Raw genomic sequence first — 26,134 nt, forward strand, 5'->3', positions numbered from 1 at the left:
GGATATGCCCCTAGCATCCATGAGCCACAGCCACACTGTCTTCCCCTGCACGGAAATGACAACCTCTCCTGCCTTCCCTACTGCCGCCCGCCGGCTTCCGACACCGCTTCCTGACTCCACGGTTCCCTCAATTGAACACCAGACCCTGCAGACGCCACCATACAGAGCCCTAGATTCTTGTTAGGACCAGGTACTTGCAGCACAGATCTTTACAAACAGAGAGGCATATTAACCGGCAGGTATGATTTATAGTATAAGGAGCAGGAATCTTAAACAGGCCACACTCCTTTAAAGCCCTGTACACACGCATCGATTTTTCCCGATTTTTCATTCGATCTTGCTTATCGAAGCAAAATCAAATCGAATCCTAAACTAAATCGAATGGTTTTTGTGTCACTTTCGATCTGCATTCGATTCGATGCGCACTCAAAAAATAGAACAGAAAAAACTTCTGTGCAGCCAAGGAAATATTGAATTTGATCTAGTAAATCGAATGCGTACAATGTACCTTGAATGTATATCAAATTTGATATCTAATGCAAAAGTACAAATATAATGCCAAATCGAATGGGAAGATCTAATGCCAGATAGAAAATCGAATCTAACATCGAATCAAAAGCAAATCGAAGCATGTGTACAGGGCTTTACACTATTCTCCTCCCAGGAGAGACAGCCCAGCCAACTCCTGCTGGAATAGAGGTAACCCTGATTTAAAATAAAAGTAAACACCTACACTGTCCTAACTAGAATGGAGACAAGAGTAAATGACACAGGTGAGAGGTGGGAGGGGCCTATTATATCCAAGGTGGGCGGTCCTTGAAAAAAGATCCTGTCTGAACTAAGAGGAGGAGGGGAATATCCCAGTGTCATGGCTGCCACTGGGATTGTAGAAGAAATTTGAGTATAGTACAAACCTTGAACGTTTGGATTTTTAAGAAGAACCATCAGTCCATAGCGTAAAGTTGTGCTAACAGTTTCTGTACCAGCAGCAAATAAATCAAATGCGGTACCAAGAATCGCATTCATATTAAGTTCGCTTCGAAAGTTATGTTTGTCCTGTGAAAATGGGACAGAGAGATATAAGTGTCCAGTACTGTATTGAAATATATATATATATATATATATATATATATATATATATATATACATATATATATATATGAAGAAAAGAGGGAGTTTCAGGGTGCGCTGAGACCTTAAGTTATTAGACAGTAATTTTACAATAAAATTGATTTAATAAACATATTTGCTCACAGAGCATAGCAGTATATACCAAAAAGGTCAGATAAATACAGTTACAGTGTATAGAATAATGGTATGTCTATTTTGACCGTGGTCGAAATACACCCAATAGGCCCAACGCGTTTCGTCGTGAACACGACTTCCTCAGGGACACAATACAACAGTAGGCAACAGTGGTCACACGATCTAGAATTGAGGTTGGGAACCCTCTAGATAAAGAAATTTTCGGGAAAAGAGATGTCCTTGGACGATTTAAAACATAATGTCCACCAGCTGTTAGTGATGGGTAAACAAATAGAAAAACTACCCAGAGTTAATCAGCAAAATTGGCCACCTTCAAGTATAGGCGGATAAGGTGAAATTTGTAGAACAATGGTATGAAGTGTACTGCTCTGCTCCATCTAACTAACTTATCTAACAGTTCTAACCTTTATATAACACTCACCACACCATTGATTTTGTATGTCTAAGTCTAATGCTGGATTTAGATTAAGATACTACTACCTTCACTTATTTAAATATTTTATAATTACATGTACTGTGTAATATTTTAACAGCTGGTAACCTTGGAATTTACCTGCTCTACTTTAATGAGAAAACAGTCAATGAAGTCACGTGGACAATTATGATCCAATGTCTCCTTGTGCTCTTTCACACTTTCCGCAATGATCTCATGCATGTGGTCAACAGCTTTGAAGAACGTCTGGAGAGGTCCTGGCAACTTCCCGAAGACTTTGGGAAAGAAATTGTACATCTGAAGAGATATTTATGCACCAATGTCATGAAGTGTGTACAGTGCGTACGAGTCTCATTTAAACACAGCACTTTTTACAAGTTCACAATTATTTCCTTACCTGTCCCCAAACAGAGCTAAAATATTTGAAGATAACATTGAAGAGATGTAGAAGATGGAGAAACTTTTTGTCTTCATAGTCAAACCTGTTCCCGGATACAACCGACCAGATGATGTTTGAAGTAGCTTGGCTGAAATAGAATGTTGGGTCCAGAGGCTGCCCTGTCAATAGAGAAGATGGAGTTATGATCATTATTATATGTACAGTATATTAGTGTATTAGCACCATGGCAATAAGTAAGCAATGGTAGAAATTTAAACTTGTGCTCTGAACTCCCTGTTTACAACTTTGGTTACCGAGTTCATCCAATTTAAATTAATTATCAATAAGGGATCAAAACCTGGCACTTGAAATGTTAGATGTTAATAGGCCAAAATCAGCATACTATAGATCTAAGACTATAGATCTAAGACTTTGTAGTTGACTGCAAGCAGATATCTGACTCCCACATCTAAAGAGTAACCGCCATGTGCAAATTGGCGAGAAAATTGCAAATGTGTCGCTAATCACTAAAGTACCTAGTTCCGATTTTTTAAGCATGTTGATATTTTTCAACAATTATTTGTAAAAATGACATATCATTTATGAAGTACAAATGGTTGTACATATTTCCAGGCAGCAATGAATGTTACAATGACACCCACTTTGCCTCTTTATCTCATTTGAAACCTTTCTCTGCGAAAGACAATTGTTTCCATTACCCCATACTGCAAAAATAAAAAATGTACATAAACCCTCACTCTAATCATCTCGTTTCTCTTTTCGCATTGATTATACAAACCTATAGTAGATAGGAACCTATAGTATATACAAATCTACCTATAGTATATACAAACTTACAGTATGCAACTTTTCCATCTTCTATTGCAGCACTAGGGGAAATCATTTTCTCAGAAATATTATTGGTGCACCACGCTAGACCAGGGAGACAGAGGAAACTTAGGGAAACAAATGCGTGGCTAAGGGAATGGTGTAGGCAAGTAGGGTTCATGTTCTATGAGTACTTTATCAGCTGATTTTCCAGTTATGGACCATCTTTATATAAGAGACAGCTTGCACCTGAATGAGGAGGAAATGGTTGAGATGGGGTATATGATAGTTAGAAGGTTGGAGGAGTCTTTAAACTAGACATAATGGGATGAGATACAGGTACTATGGGCTATAAGGACAGAGCAGTGAGGAACTAAGTAGTAAGAGAATGGAGGGTGGAGATGGGGGTATGGGGAGAAAAAAACTAAATTAGAAAGGAATCAGCAACACAAACAGAAAACAAAAAAAATACATTGAAATGCTTACTGGCCAATGCAAGAAGCCTGGCAGGTAAGATGGGTGAGCTTGATACTTTGGCCTTCAGGGACCACTACAATACAATTGATATAACAGGGTCATGGTACAATGAGACACAAGCGACTGGGCTTTAAACATAGAGGGATATACCCTTTTCAGGAAAGATAGGAAATATAGGGGATAGTTGAGGATAACCCCAAGGTCACGTGAGCAGAGGTAATTGGAAATAGCAAAAATCAAACAAATTGCTAATAGGTGTATGCTCCAAACCCCCTGACATAAAAGAATGATGAGGCACTACTTTTACAGCAAATCAAAAAATTGTCAGAACAGGGGTAGGTTCTAATTTTGGGGGTTTTAACTTTCCAAGCATGACTGGGCTAATGAGACTAGCACTTCAGCTCAAAGTGGGGGATTTCGAAACTTACTTAAGGACCAGTATATTACACAATAATTACAAAACACCTACTCGTAACTGGGCCATATTCGACTTAGTACTAACAAATATGTGGATTTAGGGGTCATTCGGTCCCCTGTGCATTTGTATAGGGCACCTATATTTTTTATCTGAGCATGTGCACAATGATTTATGCACAGTGTCCCTAGGCAAACAGACTCGGCAACTTGTCACCAATCCCTTCTCATGGTCCGAAGTTGGGTGTCGCCTATGGGAACACCGAGCATTTCATGGGCATTCCCTTGAAAATGCTGGGTGTTACAATGGGATTTTGGGTGGGAGGAGGTGTGCCTGGGGCATGCAGCTGACGTCACATGATGTCAGCCATCTGCCCTGTCTTCAGCCTTAAGCCCGCAAATATACAGTAGGTCAATCTCCACAGACTTATATTGGCATGCCCTGGAGAAATCACTTGAGAACTCTCAAGTGACTCTCCAGGCTTGCTCTGCGCTGTACACCCAGGAGGGTAAATCCAGGTACTCATGCTGCTGACAATCTATTGTCTGGTCTACGCGTTAGCGCTCCATACTGTAGCGATCACCATCATACTGTAGCGCTCCGTCCTGACTCTGCTGCAGCTTCCTCACCCTGTGATACTCAATGCTGCTCTCCGCCATTATTGCAGGCCTTGGCAGAGGCGTAACCCTGGGAGGCAATGGAGTCATCTCCCGCCAGGCTCCTGCTCCCAAGGGGGCACCTCACCCCCCTGCAAGTTTTAATCAGTTAATTGAAAGCTGTCGATATGGCATCAGTGGCTGACTCCCCCTCCTAATATAATTTTTGCAAGTGGCACACCGTGTATTAGAACCCATGACCCGTCTTGCAATATTTATCTTGCCTCCGGGCCACTGGGACAAACTTATGCCACTGGGCCTTGGCCACGCCGTGTACAAACCAAAGTTGCCTCCATTCTGCATTCTGCTTAATTACCTTGGTTTAATGCTTGCTTTAATCCAGCAACAATAGAAAGAGAACTAATTTCGCCCCCAAAGACTGGACTGAGAAGCTTACTCAGTAAAGTCTCACAGAAAATCAGCCACACCCATTATCAGCTGCAATCTGCTTAATTACCTTGCTTTAATACTTTAATTACTGAAGTGCGTATTTATTTTCTATTATATATTATAATTTTATAATTCTTAGTTTGCTCTATTTTTTATGCAATCATTTTTCACAATTAGATTAAATTGTCATATATGTCCAAATTCATTCGATCAAATCCTGCAATTATTATTGTTTGCCATATGTTCACAATTATTTTACATTGTCATATATGCCCAAATTGTTCTTATTAAATCCTACAATTATTATTGCTCACCATATATTCTAAGAATATAAAAAATCTATATTCATGGTATAGCGGTCATCTAGTCATCATTTATATATTTTATATTCTCTGACTTCAAATTAGCCATTGTCCAGAGTGCCTTGATATCAGGGGCGGGCTGGGCTGGGGGGGGGGCAGGGTGCCATGTGCCCCCCGGGCTGCTCAATCGATTTGTGTGCGGGCCACCTTGCTCTGAGGCTGCTGCTGCAGCCACGGCTGACCAGTCTGGTTTCTGGTCTCCAGAAACATGGCCGCCGGCCTCCTGCACTGAGGACATGCCTAGGGCAGGAGGCTGCTACGGGTCACTTATACAGTATTACAGTGCAGCATAAATATGGACGTAAAATTGCACCATGATTATTGGATGGTAGCAGGCTGCCAGCCCAGCCCAGTGGTAAGGACTCAGCCCTTTCTTGCACACTGGAGTAGTGGCTGAATAGGAAGGTGGTGTCAGTGAGTGAGTGAGACTGCGGAGGGCAGGGAGGGGGGTGTTTGTATATACATATGGAGCCGCACTAATGTTGTATTGGGAGTAGTTGGTGTTTGTAATTGTTTATGTAGCCGTTTTGTTGTATTGTTGGGGAGGGGGGATGGTGGTGTTATATATATGTATGGATTTGAATGAGGTGTGTTGATGTATATATGATTGGATTGATATGAGAGGCAGTGTATGTATGTATGAGAGCAGCAATGTATGTATTGTATGTATGTATGAACAGTATGTATGCATAAGAGCAGCAGTGTGTGTGTGTGTATGTATGAGAGCAGCAGTGTATGCATGTACAGTATGTATGAGAGTGCCAGAGTATGTATGTGAGTGCCAGAGTATGTATGTATGTATGTATGTATGTGAGTGCAAGAGTATGTATGTGAGTGCCAGAGTATGTATGTATGTATGAGAGTGCCAGAGTATGTACATATGTATGTATGTATGTATGTATGTATGTATGAGAGTGCCCGAGTTTGTATGTATGTATGTATGTATGAGAGTGCCAGAGATTGTATGTATGAAAGTGATGGTGTATGTATGAGAGTGCCGGTATATGTATGTATGAAAGTGATGGTGTATGTATGAGAGTGCCAGAGTATGTATGTATGATAGTGGTGCTGTATGTATTAGAGAGGCGGTGCATGTATATATGTAGATGCGAGGTGGAGGATGGGCTGCCACTCATGGGCCTGTCCTTTGTGCATGCCCCCAGGCTAAACTTTGCCAGCCAGCCCCTGCTTGATATACATATTTTAAAAACAACTACCTATTTGTATCATTTATATTGCACCATTACACAAGCACTGCACCCATTCTGACACTGTTGCAAACATTAGGCTGTGCCCCACCCGGGAGACTTTTTTGATATCCTCTCTTGGATATCTAACTTCTTTGTCTACATTCACCCTACTCCCTGGGAGCACCTCCACAACCACATAACGGTATACATACATATTACTGTGTTGATTGGAGCATGCCTTCTCACCCCCTGTCGCAATAGCCCAGTGCCCTTGGCCTCTCCCTCCCCCCCTTCTCCCTTTTTTTGCACTGTTGCAAACATTATCAAGTGCTACAGCATTAGACAGATTCAGTTAACCTAGTAAAAAGGCTAACAACATCAATACAACCATCTACACACTCACAAGACCTCGAGCGCTGAATCACACTCCCAAAAACAATCTTGATTTTATTCCTGTTTACTCCGACATTGGTCACACCTTTGGGCTCTGGACTCTGCATCCATACCTGATTACCCACATATGTTGACAAAGTTCCTAATCTTTAATTTCACACAAACACCAGGCATGACAGTTTGTACTGGACAAATGGATTCGGCCCCAGCAACTGGTTTAGTCCAGCAACTAGCCCATGGTTGCCTACTGACCCTCTCCTTCAGGGAAAAAATGCTCTGTTCCTGGACGTCCCTGGTAATGTAAAGATCTTTACTAACCTTCTAAGCAATTTTGACTATGTAGTCAAAATCGCTTAGAAGGATTGCTCCGTGTGTACACCCCTTAACCATCTAGGAGATTTTGACTACCTAGTCAAAATCTCCCGTCAAAGTTTCTAATCGTGTACACCCCTTAGGACACATGGATATGAACTCTGACTGGAGGAAAGAATATTTCGTAGCCTTCAAAGGAAGAACTTACTTATGGTCATGGCAGTAAAAGTATGGAACTCTCTTCCATAAGAGGTGGTGTCTAGACACCCCTAACGGATCCTGTAAAAGGTTGAACTTGGGGGGCGCAAGTCTTCTATCACCCTGGTTCACTTTCAGATGCAAATCCCTTCTCAAATGGACAAAACCATGTGCACTGCAGGGGGGCAGATGTTACATAGGCATAGAGAATTCGATTTGGGTGAGTTATTTGGTTTCTGTGCAGGGAAAATACTGACTGCTTTATTTCTACACTGCAATGTAGATCTTACTTTGAAGAAAAACCCCACCCAAATCTAATTCTATCTGCACATGTTATATCTGCCCCACCTGCAGTGCACATGGTTTTGTCCATTTGAGAAGGAATTTGCCTCTGAGAGTGAACCAGAATAAGGCCCCATGTTACAATTACTTGTAAACTTACATATCATTTATGAGGTATAAATGGTTGTATATATTTTTAGGCAGCAATCAATGTTACAACAATGACACCCACTTTCCGTCTCAGGGCTTAAAGAGGTCCTGGAGAGACCCTGCCATTTCCCCTGCCACCATCCATCCTCCCCCTCCACCCAATAGAAGGAACCTGTACCAGGGCCAGGGTTTTCAGCACCCCTTGCAAATTACAAAATTTGTGCCCAACCTTCCGTACTCTATAAAAGCACAGTGGCCTCAAATTAACACCCCCAATTCAAATTATGCCAGTAGCACAAACATATTCACAATACACCACATGTAGTGACCCTGTTTCATATTGTACATATTATAAAGTAATGCCCCTTATTATTTTTTTGCCCCTTATTCCAGTTACACTATACAGTAGTATTCCTTATACATGTATGCCACACAGTAATGTCACTTACAAATATTGCCCACAGCAGTATTGCTTATACACATAATGCCCACAGAAGTAGTACCCCTTACACAAAATGTCCACAGTTAGTGCCCATTACACACTTCTCTATCTCTTTCCCTCCAGTAGCTTCCTCTCCTCTCTTGTTCACTTCAGCAACGGAAATGGCAGGATATCTCATACGCCGTGCCAGAAAAAGGAAGCTTCTGAGACAGGCTTTTCTTTTGTAATTATGTGATGGAGGTGGAACTGATTCCCCCCTACCATTACAGGTGGTGAAACTCAGTTCCAGTAGAGTACAAGAGGGGTTTTGTTAGTCGCACAAGACACAATTGGAAATAGGTGTATCCCATAGGGTTGATTGTTGTATTTCATGTACTGAGTACAACAGTAGGGGTGAACGCTGAATCTGCGAAGCGCGTGCCGGCTAGCGGTGCGTGGGCAGATGTTTGCAGTCTTTATTATTTTTCATATTTATGCATTTTGATTATGTACTTAGACAGTGACTTGCCGCAATAGCCTTTGTAAAGGCGCTCACGACTGAGTGTGTTAAGTCCACTTGGAGGTGACTCCAATGCACTTGTGCAGCAAGATACCCAGGTGGTGCACTGATTACTTGTAAATTTAACCCCCGCCACTGGGAGCCCATACTATGCATCAATAGAGCGTTTCCACGCTGAATAGTGTACCTCTGTACACGAGGCAACCTGCATTAGAAGGTTGTGGGCAGTCTGCACCAGCTAAGCACGCCAATACAGAGGGGGCCACAGCATCGAAGGGATCCTCCTATCAGGAGTTAAAAGTGATAGTTCACTCATACACTGTTCAATTACCCCAGTGTGTGTTTATCACCATCCGATGTTACCTCCATTCTGTAGACGTGCCAACCCCACTCATTGATATGTGAGCATGCGTCACTGAGAGCTCAGCACAAAAGAGGTTTTTGTGAAATAAACCCGCCCTCACATAAATAACCTGGCCTGTCAGATTATATTTCTTTTTCTGTACAGACCAGGAACACACTGTTTCTAAGACACATCAGTATTGATTAAAGTTCTTGCAACATCTGCCTGCCACCTTGGTTTTAAATTGTGTGAACCCCACCCCTGTTTTTTTGTTATATGTCGAACTTCGTTCTTAAAAAATAAATAATAAAGGTTAAGTTTTACTCTTATTTGGTGCACCGATACAGGACATCTCCTCTTTTCTTCTTTGATTTTGGAAACTCCGTTCCACCCAGTTCCTCCCCACTTTAACCCCTGTTTCACCTTTATCTAATTTGAAACCGTTTTCTGCAAAAGCCAATTAAATCCATTAACCCATACTATACAAAAAAACCCTAATTTTAATCATCTCTTTACCATTGCATATATGATCCTATACAGTATGCAACTATTCCATCTTCTTTTGCAGCACTAGAGGAAATCATGACCTACTTGCATGCATCAAGGCACGTGGGTTACGTAGTGCACAATATGATGGAATACCGAACGTAAATTACATCCTATGTGTGTAGTGTGTGCTGTGGTGTGGTGTATTATAGTGACATTATGGAGAGAGCTATATATCAACAATATATTTTGTCCATAACAGTGCACTTTCTATAGCTACGGTTTTACTAAAGAAGATAACTAGATATTTGAAACCTCCATTGCAAAAGTTTGTAAGAGACCCTATGTACCACCCAATGGTGAAACATTTATATAACACATGTAAGTCTGACAGGGATGGGGGACCCCCCACTATAGGTGCGCCCCCTGCACCAATAGTAGTTACACCAATGGTTTTGATAACACTGTATGATTTATAAGAAGTACTCACCATTACTTTTCCTGAATTCTTCAGTAAGGCACTGGGCCTCTTCCCGGATTTTTTCTTCAATACTTCTTTTACCCATCCCCAAACTTCTTAGAGTCAACAGAGTAAAACGTCTTAGCTGTCTCCAGCGCTCACCATTACTCGTGGCCACACCTAATATAATGTAATAGTACAGTAAATCACTATGGTAAATATAAAACTCTATATAGAATTGTCAAGTTTTTGTTTGAAGGCTAAGCCATGAAATGAAAAGTCCTGACCTCTACAGGTTATCCTGTCCAACAGTGGCATATGCCCTCTGCCACCGAACTCCTCCCCATGGTCAATGAGAGCCTCCTTCACGGCATCGTAGCTGCAGAGCACCACAACCGGTTCCATTCCCATGTAGAAGGTATATACTGGACCATACTTTTCACTGAGCTACATGGGAGACAACCAATACTGTCACTCCCATTAGTTCAATCTAAATGTACATGACTCATTTATAACACAGATTTAACTTTAACATGATAAAAGTATAGATTAATTTACATTGTAGCTGTTCAGTACCAAATATATCAAATCAACATTAAAAATACATAAGTAAAATTCCAAGGAAGAAGAGAAATGGGAAATAAGTACTCACAAATGGGAAAAAATTATTTCGCAACCGACTAGTATGGCAACCTAAGCACCTATAACATTTCCCAGAGTGCAACAGGGAGAAAAGAGAATAACAATGATGGCTAGGATCTAAAATAATTTTATTAGCTTTAACTTTTCTCCTTTGTTACAAAAATATCTGCCTAGGCAAGGGTTGGCCAATAAATATTTCTGTGGCCTTGACCATCCTATCTAGGGATCTCCAATCAGAAAACATAGAATTCCCATACCATACCGCAATGGCATAAGTCAACAGACTCTCAAATATACAGCAATAGAAATAATTGGCCTAGAAAACCCTGCTGCTCGCAGTGTCCGCAAAAAAAAAAAAGAAGGTGATGCTGAGCCTTCCAACTGCTATAGCGGTATGTGAACAAATCCTTAGTAAATGTAGTACCCAAGAATCTAATATTAGTAACCCTTTCCACCTCCTAAACCTTTAAAACTGGTCTAATGGTTGATCTTCCGGGTATTCTAAAACCTATGACCACCTCCATTGTCTTTTTACAATTTAGGTGTAAGTTATTAACCTCTCCCCAGTTAATCAGTTGCTGCACCTCCATTCTATAACTCTCCTCCTCCCCCTCACTGATCAAACCCACTACTGTAGAATCATCAGCAAATATGACAATAAGGTTAGACTCTGAATTTGAAAAACAATCTGAAGTGTCCAATGAGTACAAAAAAGGACTTAAGACAAATCCTTGGGGGAAAGAAAAAAATGAAAGAAATCCACAGTGTTGTGTTATATGTTCTTAGTGCTCCAATCTTATCTTAAGGATACTGTATCTTTCAAGAATCCTGATGATAACTGCAAATAATCACTTTCAGACAATTCCAAACAATCCTAGGGATAACTTGAAAACACTTCCAAATACTGCTATTCAACAGAGATGGACTCCCGTCCAGAAAAAACTCCAATTTGGATTAGTTTATTCCATAAAAACAGTCATTTATTTTCAAAAGCCATTTTCCTTTTAAAACCATACGTAAAGGAAAGTTCAACAATAAAAAATAAACAATGTAAAAAAATGCAGAAAAATAGGTACAGAGCTCACCGGACCTTCAGGGTTTCTGTAGTATAGTGTTCCCCTAGTGGAATAGTGTAATTCCTGGATTTCACCGCTGATATTCACTAAGTCTATTTGCCCTACTGTATATCTGAGGTCTCCGGTGTCCAGGGGAGAGTGGGGCTTGTAGATGGTAATAGAGGAGGCTTCCAACCAAGGAATTACATCATCCCGCTGGGGAACACTATACTACAGAAACCCAGAAGGTCCGGTGAGCTCTGTACTTATTTTTCTGCAATTTTTTTGCATTGTTTGTTTTTTATTGTTGAACTTTCCTTTACATATGATTTTAAAAGGAATATGGCTTTATATTATTTGGAAGTGTTTTAAAGTGATTATTTGCAGCTATCATCAGGATTATTAAAAGATATCCTTAATATAAGATTGGAGCACTAAGAACATATAACACAACGCTGTGGATTTATTTCATCTTTTTCAATCCATGCAGGGCTGCCATCAGAAACCGTGGGGCCTTGTACTGAAATAAATTACAGTGCCCCCCTCTTCCAGGGAGCATAGGTGAATAGTGGGGGGCAAAGGTGGGACGAGCTACAACAGGGGTGGGCATGCATGCACAGTCTAAAGATAATTGTCCACTGTGCAACTTCGCACAACTGCAATCAGGACTGAAATGGGCCTATAATCTCAGTATTTCCATTTTCAGCAAGTCTGCTCCTAACACTAACCTTAATAGAAGAGGAGGGGGGTTTGTAGATGAGGAGAGGGTGGGGGTAGAGGAGGAGAGGGGGTTGCAGAGGAAGAGAGGGTGGGGGTGGTGGTAGAGGTCAAGAGGGGGTTGCAGAGGAGGAGAGGGTGGGGGTGGTGGTAGAGGTCAAGAGGGGGTTGCAGAGGAGGAGAGGGGATAGAGGACAAGAGGGGGGGTTGCAGAGGAGGAGAGGGGGTAGAGGACAAGAGGGGGGGTTGCAGAGGAGAAGATGGGGTAGAGGACAAGAGGGGGAGTTGTAGAGGAGAAGAGAATGGGGTAGTGGACGAGAGAGGGGTTGCAAAGGAGGAGAGGGAGTAGAGGAGAGAGCAGAGCAGGGCTTTGAAAGTTTTGTGAAAGCTATTAAAGCAGCATGTGATGTGTACCTCTGCTCCAGCTGGGCCTCTTGTCCGAAATCCACTGGCGCCGTGCTTTCCACTTATGATCCCCGGTGCCAGGCCTCCTCCACCCGGTCCCCGAGCCGGGCCTCCTCCCGCGATCCCCTGCCAGATGTCCTCCTCGCGATCCCCCTGCCGGACATCCTCCTCGTGATCCCCTGCCGGACGTCCACGTCACGATCCCCCGCCAGGCGTCCTCCTCGTGACCATCAGTAATGGGCTTCCTCCCTGCGATCCCTCGCTAATGAGGCGAAGCAGGAAGTATTACAGTGGCGCAATGTGCGCTGCTATAATACATCTGCCCCACTATGCCCATTGTAGCGGCAGCACTCGCACACAATGCTCACAGTAGCAGCGCTGCTCTCACACATAATACTCACAGAAACAGTGCTGCTCACACACATAATGCCTGCAGTAGCAGCATTACACCCGCATACGTGTGCACGGTAGCAGTGCAGCTTATACATGAGGCCTGCACTAGCAGCGTTCCTTATACATAATGCCCCATGTACCAGTTCGACTACCCAGGGCCGGCTCTGCCATAAGGCAGCTTTAGGCAGTTGTCTCGGGTGCAGGGATCTGGGGGGGGGGGGGAGCGCCACCAATCTGCTTATCAAAAAACCAAGGATGTCTATGAGGATCCTTGTTTTATTTAATGCAGGTGGCAGCTGTGGAACTTCTAAGACCTTACCCCCATACTTTCCTTAGAGGCATACTTCCCTACTTAGCTGGCCCTTGTACTCTGTTGTGGGTGACAAAGGGGACCTTCAGGGAAAGCAGGGGACTTCCCCAAGGGCGTGGTATATGGTCCAGACAGTCATTAGCCCGACGTCGAGATCCCGACTGCCCGGACTGGGGGTCATGGATCCCCATGAGGTAGATTAGCCGGTGGCCGTCGGGACCCCGAGCGTCGAGGTTTTGACTGTCGGGATCCCAACGTCGGGGTAATGACTGTCGGGATCCCGACTGTTGGGAAACTGTCAGGCACCCTTCCCCACACTCCCCAGGGGCTGGGAGCACCACCTGATTTTTGGGAGCCTCCCTGCTTTTCCAGAATGTTAGGCAAGTATGCCTTAAGAGGTTGGAAAGTGGGTATTGTTGGCAGTATGGGGGGGTAGTAGGTAGGGTGATGCAAAGCCTTACACCGACCCTGCACGTACCACACACACACTGTCACACATTCACAAGCCCTGTATTTTCACTCAAAGGCTGGATGGCGGATCTGCTCTCCCTAACACACTGAAGGTATGTACCCAGGTAGCTACGCCCCTCATCCTCAGGTAGCTCTGCCCCCCTCACCTGTGGGTAGCTCCACCCCCTCAGACAGTGCTGATACACTGCAGTAGGAGGATTCTTGTATACCTGTCTGCTGCAGCATAACAATCTGCAGATCCTGTGGGCCTGTTTAGATAGTTGGACCGGGAGCTGCAGCTCAATCGTCCCCTATGTTAATCCAGCCCTGCCAAAACCCATTGTAACAGTGTCACCATTTAATGATTTCTACACTGGCCACAAGTCATTGCAGACGCCACGTAACCCTGGACTTACTTGGCACTGTGATGGAAAAAAGCCTATCCGGCCTGTAACTGACATCACACACCCTCCCGTAAAATGTTCAGGCACACCTATTGGTTTCCTGAACTCTCCCATTGTTTTCTTGGGCACACCTGTGTTTTTCTTAGCATTCCCACTAAACAGCCAGTTACCACCCCCAGATGCCTACTTCCTGTCAATCAATTCACAGCCGTGCAATCAGGTCTTAATCATGTGAGATTTATGCAAAAGACAGAACCATGACGTTTGTTTTGGTGGTAAATTGAAATAAAAATAAATTTCTTACAATCTAATGTATTTTTCTTCTCGATAACTCTGTAGTATTCTGATAAATGCATGGTGTATTTTGTGTAGATTCTCTATAAACAAATGACTAAGGGCGGGATGTTCTAACATCCGCCGCTCTACATCACCCCCCCCCCCCCTCCGCCGGGTACCGCATTCTTAATAATCACATATGCTCTAACATACGCAATTTGTAACCCAAGGTTTGAATCATATCTACCATGGGGTAACAAAAAAATGCAGCAGGTAAACATTCATATACATTTTAGAAACTTAGGGCGAAATGTTATAGGGTGCCAGTTTTTAGACATTTGCGATTTTTGGTCGAATTCGCACATTTTCCAAATATTGCACATGTAATAGGATGCAAATTGTGGTAAAAATTTCCCCTTTTTTATATGGACAGTAACCATTCGATTCTTTCATTATTGTCAGCACATAATGTCTTGGGTAATAGAATTAGAAATGTATATCAATTGCTAACAGTCTTGCCAAGAGACGGATTACATGCACTGTTGAAACCCACATGGTTACATTGCTGAAGAAAAGCCCGTACTCATTAAAACAGAACTGAAAAGGCACCCCTGAACATCTTCATTTTTCAAACGCCATACTGCACAACAGGATATTGAAAAGGGAGTGACTCGCTTTTAGGCTAAATGGGATATCTGCATATCTTCATTGTATGCCTTGATCATAATACCCATTATTACACAATCCTACAGTACGTGAATTATCCACACACAGCATGTAACCCAAGTATAGCTTGCTACCATCTCCCACTGACCCCATGAGTTAAATAATGATATGTTTCCGTGTATCACTCCAGCTTACTGTACCTATTAGTCTTGTGTACCCCTTATCCCTCCCTCATTCCTCCGTCCTTGTTTATTTTGTGTATCTCTTTAGAAATGGAAATATTTATGCTTTGAATTTTGTTCACTTATTATATTACCCTGACCTCATTTTTTTCTGACTACTGTATATACAAGTGTGTGATGGTTTTGCGTATGTGGCACTAGGGGTTCCGAGGTCAGTCCTCCCACCATGTTGATCTTTAATGCCTTTTAATTTATAAATGATCGGTTTACTTCGCAAATGTTTTACTGTATTAGTAAACATTTTCCTCACTCGTGCTCATAACATTCATATAATGTTCCTCCTGAATGTATATTATAAGGAAAAAAAGGACAATGTTACCATTTCAAATTGTATACTTTATTTCCTTGTGTATCAATGAAAAACTACAATAAAAATGTTTTATAAAAAAATAATGGCACTTTTTTCACACACCTCCATTCGCATATAGATTTTTCCCATTATAAAGTATACAACTCACAAATGTAATAGGGTGCGGCTTTTGGTAAATATTACCAAAAAAAATCACAAAACAAATAGATCAAGTTCAACCTGGCAAGTTTGACAAAACCATGCACAGATCAGTGAGATCTGTGCATGGTTCTGCCCCCCCCCCCCAAAATGTGTTAATGTGAAAATAGAAAAAAAATGGAATGGGGTCCCCCCTCCTGAGCATAACTAGCCCTGGGCTCATTAAACCAGTCCTGGTTTTAAAAAATACCAGGGACAAAGGAACTTATGCTGGGTACACACCAGGACGACTAGGGCCCGATCCCCTCAATCTAGATCCAATTCCGACCAATTGGATGTAGGTTGTGTGGTGATTGGGCCCTTTTCTGTCCTGGTGTGGACCGATACTGATGCGATGCGCGGTCCCGCGGGTCGGTCGGTCGTTATTCAGATCCTACCAGCTGCAGGTAGGATCTGAATAACGACCATACAGCCGGGTGCGGGTCGCCATTGGATCGGACCCGCTCACGGTGCACATCGTGAGCGGGTCGTGCCCCCCCGCGTCACCGTGGTCGGACGAGACACTGACGACCCGCTCACGATGTGCATCGTGAGCGGGTCGATCGTGAGCGGGTCGTCGTGGTGTGTACCCTACATTATTCTGATTAACAAAATATGTGATCCCCCGCAGGCATGCAAATGGCTGTTTTGTATAAACATCCATTCTCAAGCCTTGCGTGCAGGGACAAAATCATTCGATGGTCACCGGCCATCAAATGATTTTGAAAGTGCTTGCAGATCAAAGACACCTCTCTAGTGTCTCTGGTGTCTTAGATCTGCGGGTGCCCTGTGTGGGAAACAGGCGGGCAGCTGTGATCTGTTGATGTCAGCTGCCTGCCCCCTGCATGTGCGTCACAAACACATTGGCATGGAAACGCCCAGCGTATTCATGGGCGCAGCCCCTCGCCACTGCCACATGTGGAGGGCAGTGTGGGTGGGGGGCCCGCACTGCTATGTGCAAACAGGGTGATGAACTAGAAGTGTGCAATTCCCGATCCCACCTAGCGTCTGCATATGCGCATTAATGTGCATGCGCAGGTGCCACACATTGCGAAGGAACTAGAATAAAACCCAAAATGTGTAGGGTTCCCCCGTATTTCAGAAGCCATCTGCGGGCTCCCTGGACATACCATGAGCACTATGGCTGGTCAGCCCAGAATGGGGTCCATGGGGGAGACAGAACCCCCCCATTAAAGGGGGTCTCCTCTCCAGGTCTGAAGCCCAGCGCTGTCCCTGGCATCCCAGGGTGGTGGACGCCATGCTAATTTGTGCAAAATTAGAATGAAAAACATTGCTTTTTACAGTTGAACTACTAGCCCCAGCAGGCCTCCCTCGCATGCTGGGACTTGGCAAACCACAAGTCCCAGTGGGGCATTAATGGGCCCCCTTAGACTTGTAGTTAACCTGTTAAAATACTAAAATAATGACTGGCGCACCCTATTAGATTTGCGATTTCATCAAAAAATGTGCGCATTTTAGACGTGCGATATAGGGTGATGTTAAAACATGCCCAAAAAATCGCACCCTTTTACATTTCGCCCTTATTACTCACACCATAAATTAGCAATGAATAAACTTACTGTACCTTACAGAGTGATGTAAAGACCTCTTTCATGTTGAGTTCCAGAATGTTGCCCAGTATGGGCAATGGGGTAGGTCCGGGTGGCAGCCTGCTGTTATTCTTCTTCTGTTTCCTACCTCGTATTATATTGATAACCATAATGACCAGGCATGATATCACTAACAGAGCAGTTGTCCCAAAGATCTCCATACTGGCTCTGTGGTCTGTAACATTTAAACCAATTTAATGATTACCAGCTTATGTAGATTATGCAGAGAATCAATAAGACTTAATTTGGCAGAGCTCCTTCTAGGTTTCACAACTTTTTACCTGCCTCACAGATTAATTAGCTTTCATCTGAGAGTTTCCATCAATTCAATGTAAAACTGAAGGATTTTGAGATGAGCTGCACAATCATTACTCACTGACTCATCCTCCTGTATATAAAAGGATTAAAGAACACATATAACCTGTCTACTCCTGCAAAATATAAACTTATTAATCTATACAATATTTAACCACTTGATGTTTTAGCTTTCACATTTTGTTGTATTTTTTTTGTATTTTTGTCTGTATTTTTTACAATACATGACTATTTTTTTTTAACTTCTTAACAGTCGTTATCCATGTTTCAGCGAAAGGTTTCATTTGTTATTTTTTCACTTATTTAACTATCATTTTCAGAATATTCTTAATTTACTCTGTGTGTAGACTTTATTATTTTATTTTTTATTTATTTTTCAACATAATCTCCTTTCATGGCCATTACTTTAAACCCTCTAAAAAATATGATTTGTCAAACTCATGAAGGCTTCTGTCTCGACGATGACCTCCTCGTTTGAGATGATTTTTTTTCCCCGCGAGCCACGTTTTCAGGTTAGGGAACAAAAAGAAGTCGTAGGGAGCCAAGTCGTGTAAGTACGGTGGATGCGGCAACAATTCATAGCGCAATTCATGCAATTTGGCCGCAACAATTCCGGATGAGGGAGCTGGTGTATTGTGGTGGTGAAAAAAAACATCAACCTATGAATCAATCTGAAATTTGGTATGGCGTTGTTTGAAACATGGTAGTACACGATAGTAATACCAACTGTCCTCAGCAACGCCAGCTGTCTTCAAACACAGGTACTTATTCATCCAGATACTTAGTCACTAAAATTTAGTGACCAAATCGGGCGCTAATATATTATAAGATATATTGATAATACTAGAATTTTACTATTCGGGTTTTGTATAAATATATTGAGCTGCAGCTATTCTATATGCTCAAGTGTCTGAGCATATAATTTGTGTTAGGTCCGATAACGGACTTCACACAAAAATATCAAAATGTAACCACCAAAGTGGGAATTGCTGCGCTATTTATTTGTAATATCTTAAAGGAATACACACCATGAGTGAATGCACAGACTCATAACTGGATGTTGTTGGATAAATATCTCACCTATACCTCCACAAAGTCAGGTGAAGGACTGTGTGGAGGTATAGGTGAGATATTTATCCAACAACACAACACCCTCCATAGCATCTGCTCTTATATACAAACTGTCCTCTCGCGAGCTATACTTCATCTATACAGACTCCCCACTGTGTAGTGCCGTGGCCCGGCAACACTGTGGGTTCAGCTCGGCTTACCCTTTCCTTACAAGGGACAATATCTTCTGGCAAATTTGCTATATATATCATCCACTACCCTGGAAATATATCCAAAATTGGGAGGAAAATAGAAAGCCTATTTATATAAAAAGTCTTGTCTATACAGAAATTCATTGTATAAAGTTTTTATAATTATATATATATACAGGTTGAGTATCCCTTATCCAAAATGCTCGGGACCAGGAGAATTTTGGATAACGGATTATTCCGTATTTCGGAATATTTTAATATTTCAATTATGTATTTTGAAGTATCTTGCATTTATGCTGTATAAACACATAATATACACACAAATATATTTTATTACCACATAAAATACACACAAATATATTTTAATTGTTCAAAAAACAAGGTTTCAAAACGTGAAACAAAATGTGTGTACTATCTCAGCACTGAATTTGACTGCCAAGCAATCATTGTCTTGCACATATATAGTGCCAGTTACATATCATGTCCCCAGTGATGCTGTTACAAATGTCCCCAGTGAGTTTTTAGCAAAAAAAAATTTTTTTTTCACTTTCTGGAATGTCCGTATTTCGGAATAATTCGGATAACGGATATTCGGATATGGGATACTCGACCTGTATATATATATATATATATATATATATATATATATATATATATATATATATATGCACATAATAATTATCTTGAATTTTTAGTACATTATTGTGTCTTATTGTTTATAGGTGGCCGCCTATTAAAAGTTTCTATATTTGTCTAAATAAATTACCTTTGATATTATACCGATACAGTTTCCATCCAGTTATTTGAGTCTGTGCATTCACTCATGGTGTTTATTCCTTTAAGATATTACAAATAAATAGCGCAGCAATTCCTACTTATTTTATTTATTTATTTATTAACAGTTTCTTATATAGCGCACACATATTCCGCAGCGCTTTACAGAGTATAGTTAAACATTCACATCAGTCCCTGCCCCAGTGGAGCTTACAATCTATGTTCCCTACCACATGTACACGCACACACACAGACGATCTAGGGTTAATTTTTTGGGAGCCAATTAACCTACCAGTATATTTTTGGATTGTGGGAGGAAACCGGAGTACCCGGAGGAAACCCACGCAAGTACGGGGAGAATATACAAACTCCGCACAGTTAGAGCCATGGTGGGTATAGAACTCATGACCTCAGCGCTGTGAGGCAGTAATGCTAACCATTACACCGTCCGTACTGCCCGTACTTATTCATCCACCCTCGTATATATATCTGCAAATATACTATGTATATTATGTCAGACTCTAGGTGGCTGATACATAGATGCAGTTCTCATATGTATGAATTAGGAAATTATAACTCCTAAATGAGTTGCGACTCGAAGGGTGGCATGTAGAAGGATGAGAATTTCTGACTTTTTAGATATTTTTGGTCAAAAAGAAGCCCATCATGGGTGTTAAAACTTTCAGTGGAACCAGACACTGATGAAGGACATGCTGCATCTAATTTTCCATTCATTTAATTTAATTATTTGAATAATTTAGGTTGATTAACATTTAAAGCAAACAGTCACTGTGGTATTATTAACAATTATTGATTGGATTTATCTGGGTCTGTGATCCACAAGCAATTGAGCATCTCGTGGACTATTAAGCTTCAACTTTCTAAAGGTCTGAACCATCACAGTTGTCCAACTGGATTGTTTCAAATCCCTTATTTGTTATGTCTGTACTGTATATGTAAATGTGTATACAGTACGTGTACTTTTACACGGTTAAAGTAAAAAACATTTTTAAATGATAAATTAATAAAAGTGACGTTTTATTCCAGAGTAATCACACATATCTGAGTAAAACATACCCTAGGATCAACCCAAGAGTGCCCCCCCCCCCAACTCTGGGAGCACCACCAAAACTAGAAATATACGGGTGACAAGACTTGTTACTCCCATTTTCAAATTTTGTGAGACCACAAAAATTTAAAATATATGACCATTTGGGGTAAAAATCCTGAGCGGAACTAAAGTTGTCTTCCATTGTAAAGTATACAAATCGCAAATGTAGTAGGATGTGAATCTGGAATTTGCAAAGGAAATGTGATCAAAATGTACACACTAAAAAGACCAGGTTGAGGTAGGAGATTTTGTGATTTTGACCATGTCCCCCCCAAAAAAAAATTAACAAAGTGTTTAAATTAACACAGACAACTCCTACTATCATCAGGAACAGCCCTACATATACCTTAGCCTCATAAAAGGCACCTGTGAGGGTTTGAGCAATGAAGTTTTTGAAGTCTGGAGTTGAGCTGTGTGTCTGTGATATTGCACATTTGGAGGAGCTGCGCGTGAGGAGAGCGCAAACTGCGCACCAGATCCAGGTCCCCAGACCACTCCGTGCTTCACTTAGGTACCGTGCAAGGGTGTACCTGGACTCCCTCGCAGATCAAGAGGTGGTGGAGATATTTAGACTGAACCGCACTAATCTTTTGAACTTATATGAGCAGGTGAGAGATGATTTGGAGCCTTTTGCTTCTATCAACCATGCAGTGTCTGGGCTCAGTCTGTGAGCTCAAGGTTGCTGGAGGTAACACAAGCCAGTCTCTTAAGCCACGCAACCCATGTGTTACTGTATATTCCATGAAGAAGCTGTGGCGCACATACTGTATAATTCTTTCCCACGTTCTGAGTCCAAGTGGCAGGACCTAAAGGTGGCTATAGAATGCACTCATAGTGGGATTCGGGCACCCCACATGATGAGGCAGTATGTCTACATCAATAGACGTGGGCATCACTCCTTCAATGTGCAGTGCGGTTGCAGGAAACCCAGGGTCTTGCCATGATGCCTATATCTTGTGTCACATCCCTCTGGGACTGGTTCCAACAGTGGAGCATGCCTGAGGGTTGGCCACTTGGTAGGAACATTTAGTAAGTTATTTTATGTGATGGTTAATCTGTTTTTAACCTATTTTTTGTTTAAATTTCACTACAGCAGTTACCAAAAGCATACGGGTTTCCCTATTTTGCATAGTGCAATCCTGATTTGTACCAAAAATTCAACTTACATTAGTGTAATTGCTGGGGGTTTAGTTAAACAATATATTCATCCTCTAATAAGTTTACTTTATAGTGCTGTTGTAATATCTTAAAAATAATGTCAATATCGAGTGCAGGGCCGGCGCTACCACTAGGCAGCTTTAGGCAGCTGCCTAGGGCACTGGCCGCTGGAGGGCGCCCTTTATTTATAATTTAAATGAAGCACCGCGGGTCCCACGAGCAATGCCAATTATCTCCCGGCACCTCTTTAAAAAAACAAACCATAGTTTCCGGAAGGCAGGAGCATCAATCAGACAGCTGCCACCTACCCAGCCTTCCCTCACCACACCGACCGTCCCTGGCCCTCAGTAGAGTCAGCATCGAACAACATTGGGGCTGTGCACTGCAGCCGGGAGAACCAACATGGAGCAGCGCCTCCCTGCCAACATATACTGTATGTGTATTCGGTGCACCTCTTGCCACCCACGCTTAAGCACCCTTGCCCGGTAGCAGTGCCTGAGCCTGCCTCAGCATCAGATACTCATTGTGTCTCATTGTGTGTGCAGTCACCCCCCCCCCCCCCGCCCACTCCCTCTCAGGCATCCAGCCGCTAATGTGTATGCGGTCCCTGCACATCCCCAACCCTGCTGTTGTGTGCGGAATGGCGCCCGGTGGCTAATGTGTGTGCCCCCCCAAGCACCCGGCGGCTAATGTGTGTTCCCCTTACTCCCCCAGCCACCCCCAAGCACCCAGTACATAGCATAGTTAGTAAAGACTAATGCTAATGATCTGCCGACAGGGGAGGTTTGTGGGGAGTCCAGTCCCGGGCCCAGACAAGCAGATCTGCCCTGCTACATACTTTTCCTCTACAGCAATCTCCGTCCCACACTGCACATCAGGCTTGCGGGCCATCTGAAAACAACAAGAGCGGTCCCACTGTCCAGCGCACACACTGCGGCAGTGCAGGCAGTAAGCAGCCCTTTCACAGAAGAAGCGGCTGTGCAGCGCGCAATGCCCGCCATGATGAAGCAGTTAGAGAGCAAGAGTGCAATAGAGTATGCTGCGGCCAACCCTGGCCAGCCTGTACCATGGCAGGAAGACTTGGAGGAGAGGCTCTTCCATTCTCTCTCCTCCCCTCCCCTTCCTGTTCCGGCTAAATCGAGATGAGGGGGTCACCGGCCGGGAGCTGCTGCTGCTCGGATCACCATGCAATGCCCCATTCTGGGACACAGGCATCGGCTCCTAGACAGGAGACAGCCGGCAACAAATGGGCTGCAGCTGCAAAGTGGTGAGTACAAGGCTGCTGTGTGACCGTTCAGATGCTATTTCTTACGATAGCCCCACCCACATTATCCATAGCTCCACCCCCAGAGGAGCCCTGCCTATTTTGTCAGTCCTGGGCTCCAGAATATGTGATGGCGGCCCTGATGGTTATTTGTAAGCATAAATATGTGAGCACTTACCAGATAGAGGGAGTGATCAGGCTGATCTGGATCTGTGATGTGTAGGCCGAAAAGGACCTCAGGCGGAATGACTCACTTTAATTTCTCCTTGTAGGTAGTGTGGCTTCCTTTCGCTCAGCAGCCATTTTAGTTTTCAGGAGTTTCTTTATGTCGTTAAAATGTTTCTTTACGTTCACAACTTTTCTCTTGTAGTGGCTAACTGCAGCTGTAATGGCCACTCACATTTGGAGTTTTCCCGTCACATTAGTGCGCTGGTTGTCTTTACCAAGATGGCAAGGGAATACTGGCACCATTGTCCTGATTAAGGCACCATTTTCCTCATTGGAAAAATGGACATTGCCGCCACTGGGATTATGGCCTTGCATAGAGGCAGCCTCATCCTCCTCGCCTTTCTCAAACTGGCCAACCTCACCCGCCTCCTCCAGTCACTTTACATCATTAGTGGCAACCTCCTCCAGCTGTTCCTACTGCTCCCTGATAAATGCCTCCTCCTCTCTGCCAGTGTTCCTGCAACCAGCCAAACCTCCTCCTGCCATCATGCTCAGCCTTCTCCCAGCCACTGACCTCTTTGGTGCCACTGACCTCTGCTCTTTGCCCCTCTCTTAGAAATCATCCTCTCCTTCTTGTACTCCTCACAACCTTTCAAAGCACAAAATGGTGGGTATGCCCTTTATATAGGGTGTTTGATGCATAAACTTTGGTGGACCAATAGGTGGGGGTGTTTTATTGTTTGCATTGGTTGTGATGGAATCTTAATCTCGGTTGGTCAGAAAAGCGCACATTACCGGGCCATGTGCCAGAAGGGGGCGCTTGCACGAGATGCACACACGCCCCATTCTGACAGAGCTCAACACCACCCTCCGTTGCCTCCTGCTGCTAACCTGTAGCTGCCTGCACCCCGCACTAACCCTGCCCGTCTCCTCTGGCGATTCCCTGAGAGGCGCTACATCTGTATCACGACACTTCACATGCAATTTTATTTTTTACCCCTAAAACTGCTTTTCATTACAGTTGCAAATTTGGACAAAAAAACAATATATTGCGATTTTGCATATTTACCAAAAATCACATCCTACTAAATGTCACCCAACATCTTTATCATAAGTAATCCAAATTATTTAGTCCAAAATGCTCCTGTGCTAAAAAAAAAGGAACAAATCACTTGTATACTTGTATAGTTGGTACATAGTTGCCTACCCTCCTGCATTCTGCAGGAGACTCCCTGAAATAACAGCAATCTCCCTCTCTCCCTCATTAGTCTAGCAATCTCCCTCATGTCACCTAGCCCACATTACACTGTTACATTTTTGTTGGGGGAAAAAGGAATGAGAGATAGATACAGTTACATTGAATCATCTGCACCATTTTCCAGCACTTTACCAAGTATAGTTCACAATCACTTTTCACAATCTCTCCATATATGGAACTAGACACGCCCAGTGGGTGGAGCATGACACGCCCCCTCAATGGGGCGCTGCACAAAATTCTACCAACAATTATAATCTCCCTGAAACAAGTTTTTAAAAGCAGACAAGTATGAGTTGGTTTAGCTTTGGTATTAAGTCATTGTTGATGAATGCATTTATCTTTAGCACAAGCTGTTGAGTTTTTGACATGAGCTGGCCATTTCTTGTTCTCCTACATTCTTACTTCTAAAAACAAAGTCATTCAGCCAGAATTAATATTTGTTTTATTTTATGTTGGAATGCACTCATCATGTTACACAGAAACATAAAATGTGATTAGAACCACTTTTTTTAACCATATTGTTACCTCAAACCCCATTTCATCCTTATTTATTTGTAAGGATAGCCTTATGTTTCCCATGCATGTTTAAATTGCTCTCCTGTATTAGCCTCTACCACCTCTGATGGGAGGTTATTCCACTTGTCCATTACCCTTTCTGTGAAGTAATGTTTCTTCAGATTTTCCCTGAACCTACTGTACCACCCCCCCAGTCTCAGTGCATGTTCTAATTGTTCTCTTTAATTGAAGAATATTTCCCTCCTGGACCTTGTTAAAACCCTTGATGCAGATAGAGCAGTTCTCATTAGAGCGACTCCTGGCGATAGAAACGACAATCGCCTATGTGTGCCATCCGACCAAAGGGGGCACGTGCGCATGAGATGCTTGCGAGCCCTGTTCTGTTGAAGCCCACTGCTGCCCTCTGCCGGCTCCCCGATGCTCCCCCGTCGCTGACCGCACCTCCCGACCGACGTGCTGATGGGATGCGCGAGCATCTGACCGCCAGCCTGCGCCAGCTCAGGGAATCTAGTGATTCCACAGGCTGGCTGTGCTCCATCTGTATATTTGAAAATGTCAATCATGTCTACCCTTTTCATACTCTGCGACAAACTTACATATTTTTAGCCTTTCACAACAACTGAATCACCTTAAAATGCGGCACAGAGCCAGCAAAATGCGTGGGTGAGAGGGCTGGATCATGGCTCCCTG

General features: G+C 42.9%; 1 protein-coding gene across 1 annotated transcript in view; it reads right to left on the reverse strand.

Annotated features, from left to right (window-relative positions):
* Positions 1-17,779, reverse strand: part of LOC146035958 (cytochrome P450 2C16-like) — a 37,271-nt gene extending 19,492 nt beyond the window's left edge. Inside the window, exons 1-6 of the mRNA XM_083159685.1 lie at positions 17,594-17,779; positions 10,249-10,408; positions 9,992-10,141; positions 2,097-2,257; positions 1,820-1,996; positions 915-1,056 (exon numbers count right to left, since the gene is read on the reverse strand). Of these exons, the coding sequence (XP_083015811.1) occupies positions 915-1,056; positions 1,820-1,996; positions 2,097-2,257; positions 9,992-10,141; positions 10,249-10,408; positions 17,594-17,779 (976 nt within the window). The remainder of the gene's footprint in view (positions 1-914; positions 1,057-1,819; positions 1,997-2,096; positions 2,258-9,991; positions 10,142-10,248; positions 10,409-17,593) is intronic.
* Between the last annotated feature and the right edge of the window lie 8,355 nt (positions 17,780-26,134).

Source organism: Crinia signifera, chromosome 9 (genome assembly GCF_055691185.1).
Source record: "Crinia signifera chromosome 9, ASM5569118v1, whole genome shotgun sequence".
Lineage (NCBI taxonomy): Eukaryota > Metazoa > Chordata > Amphibia > Anura > Myobatrachidae > Crinia > Crinia signifera.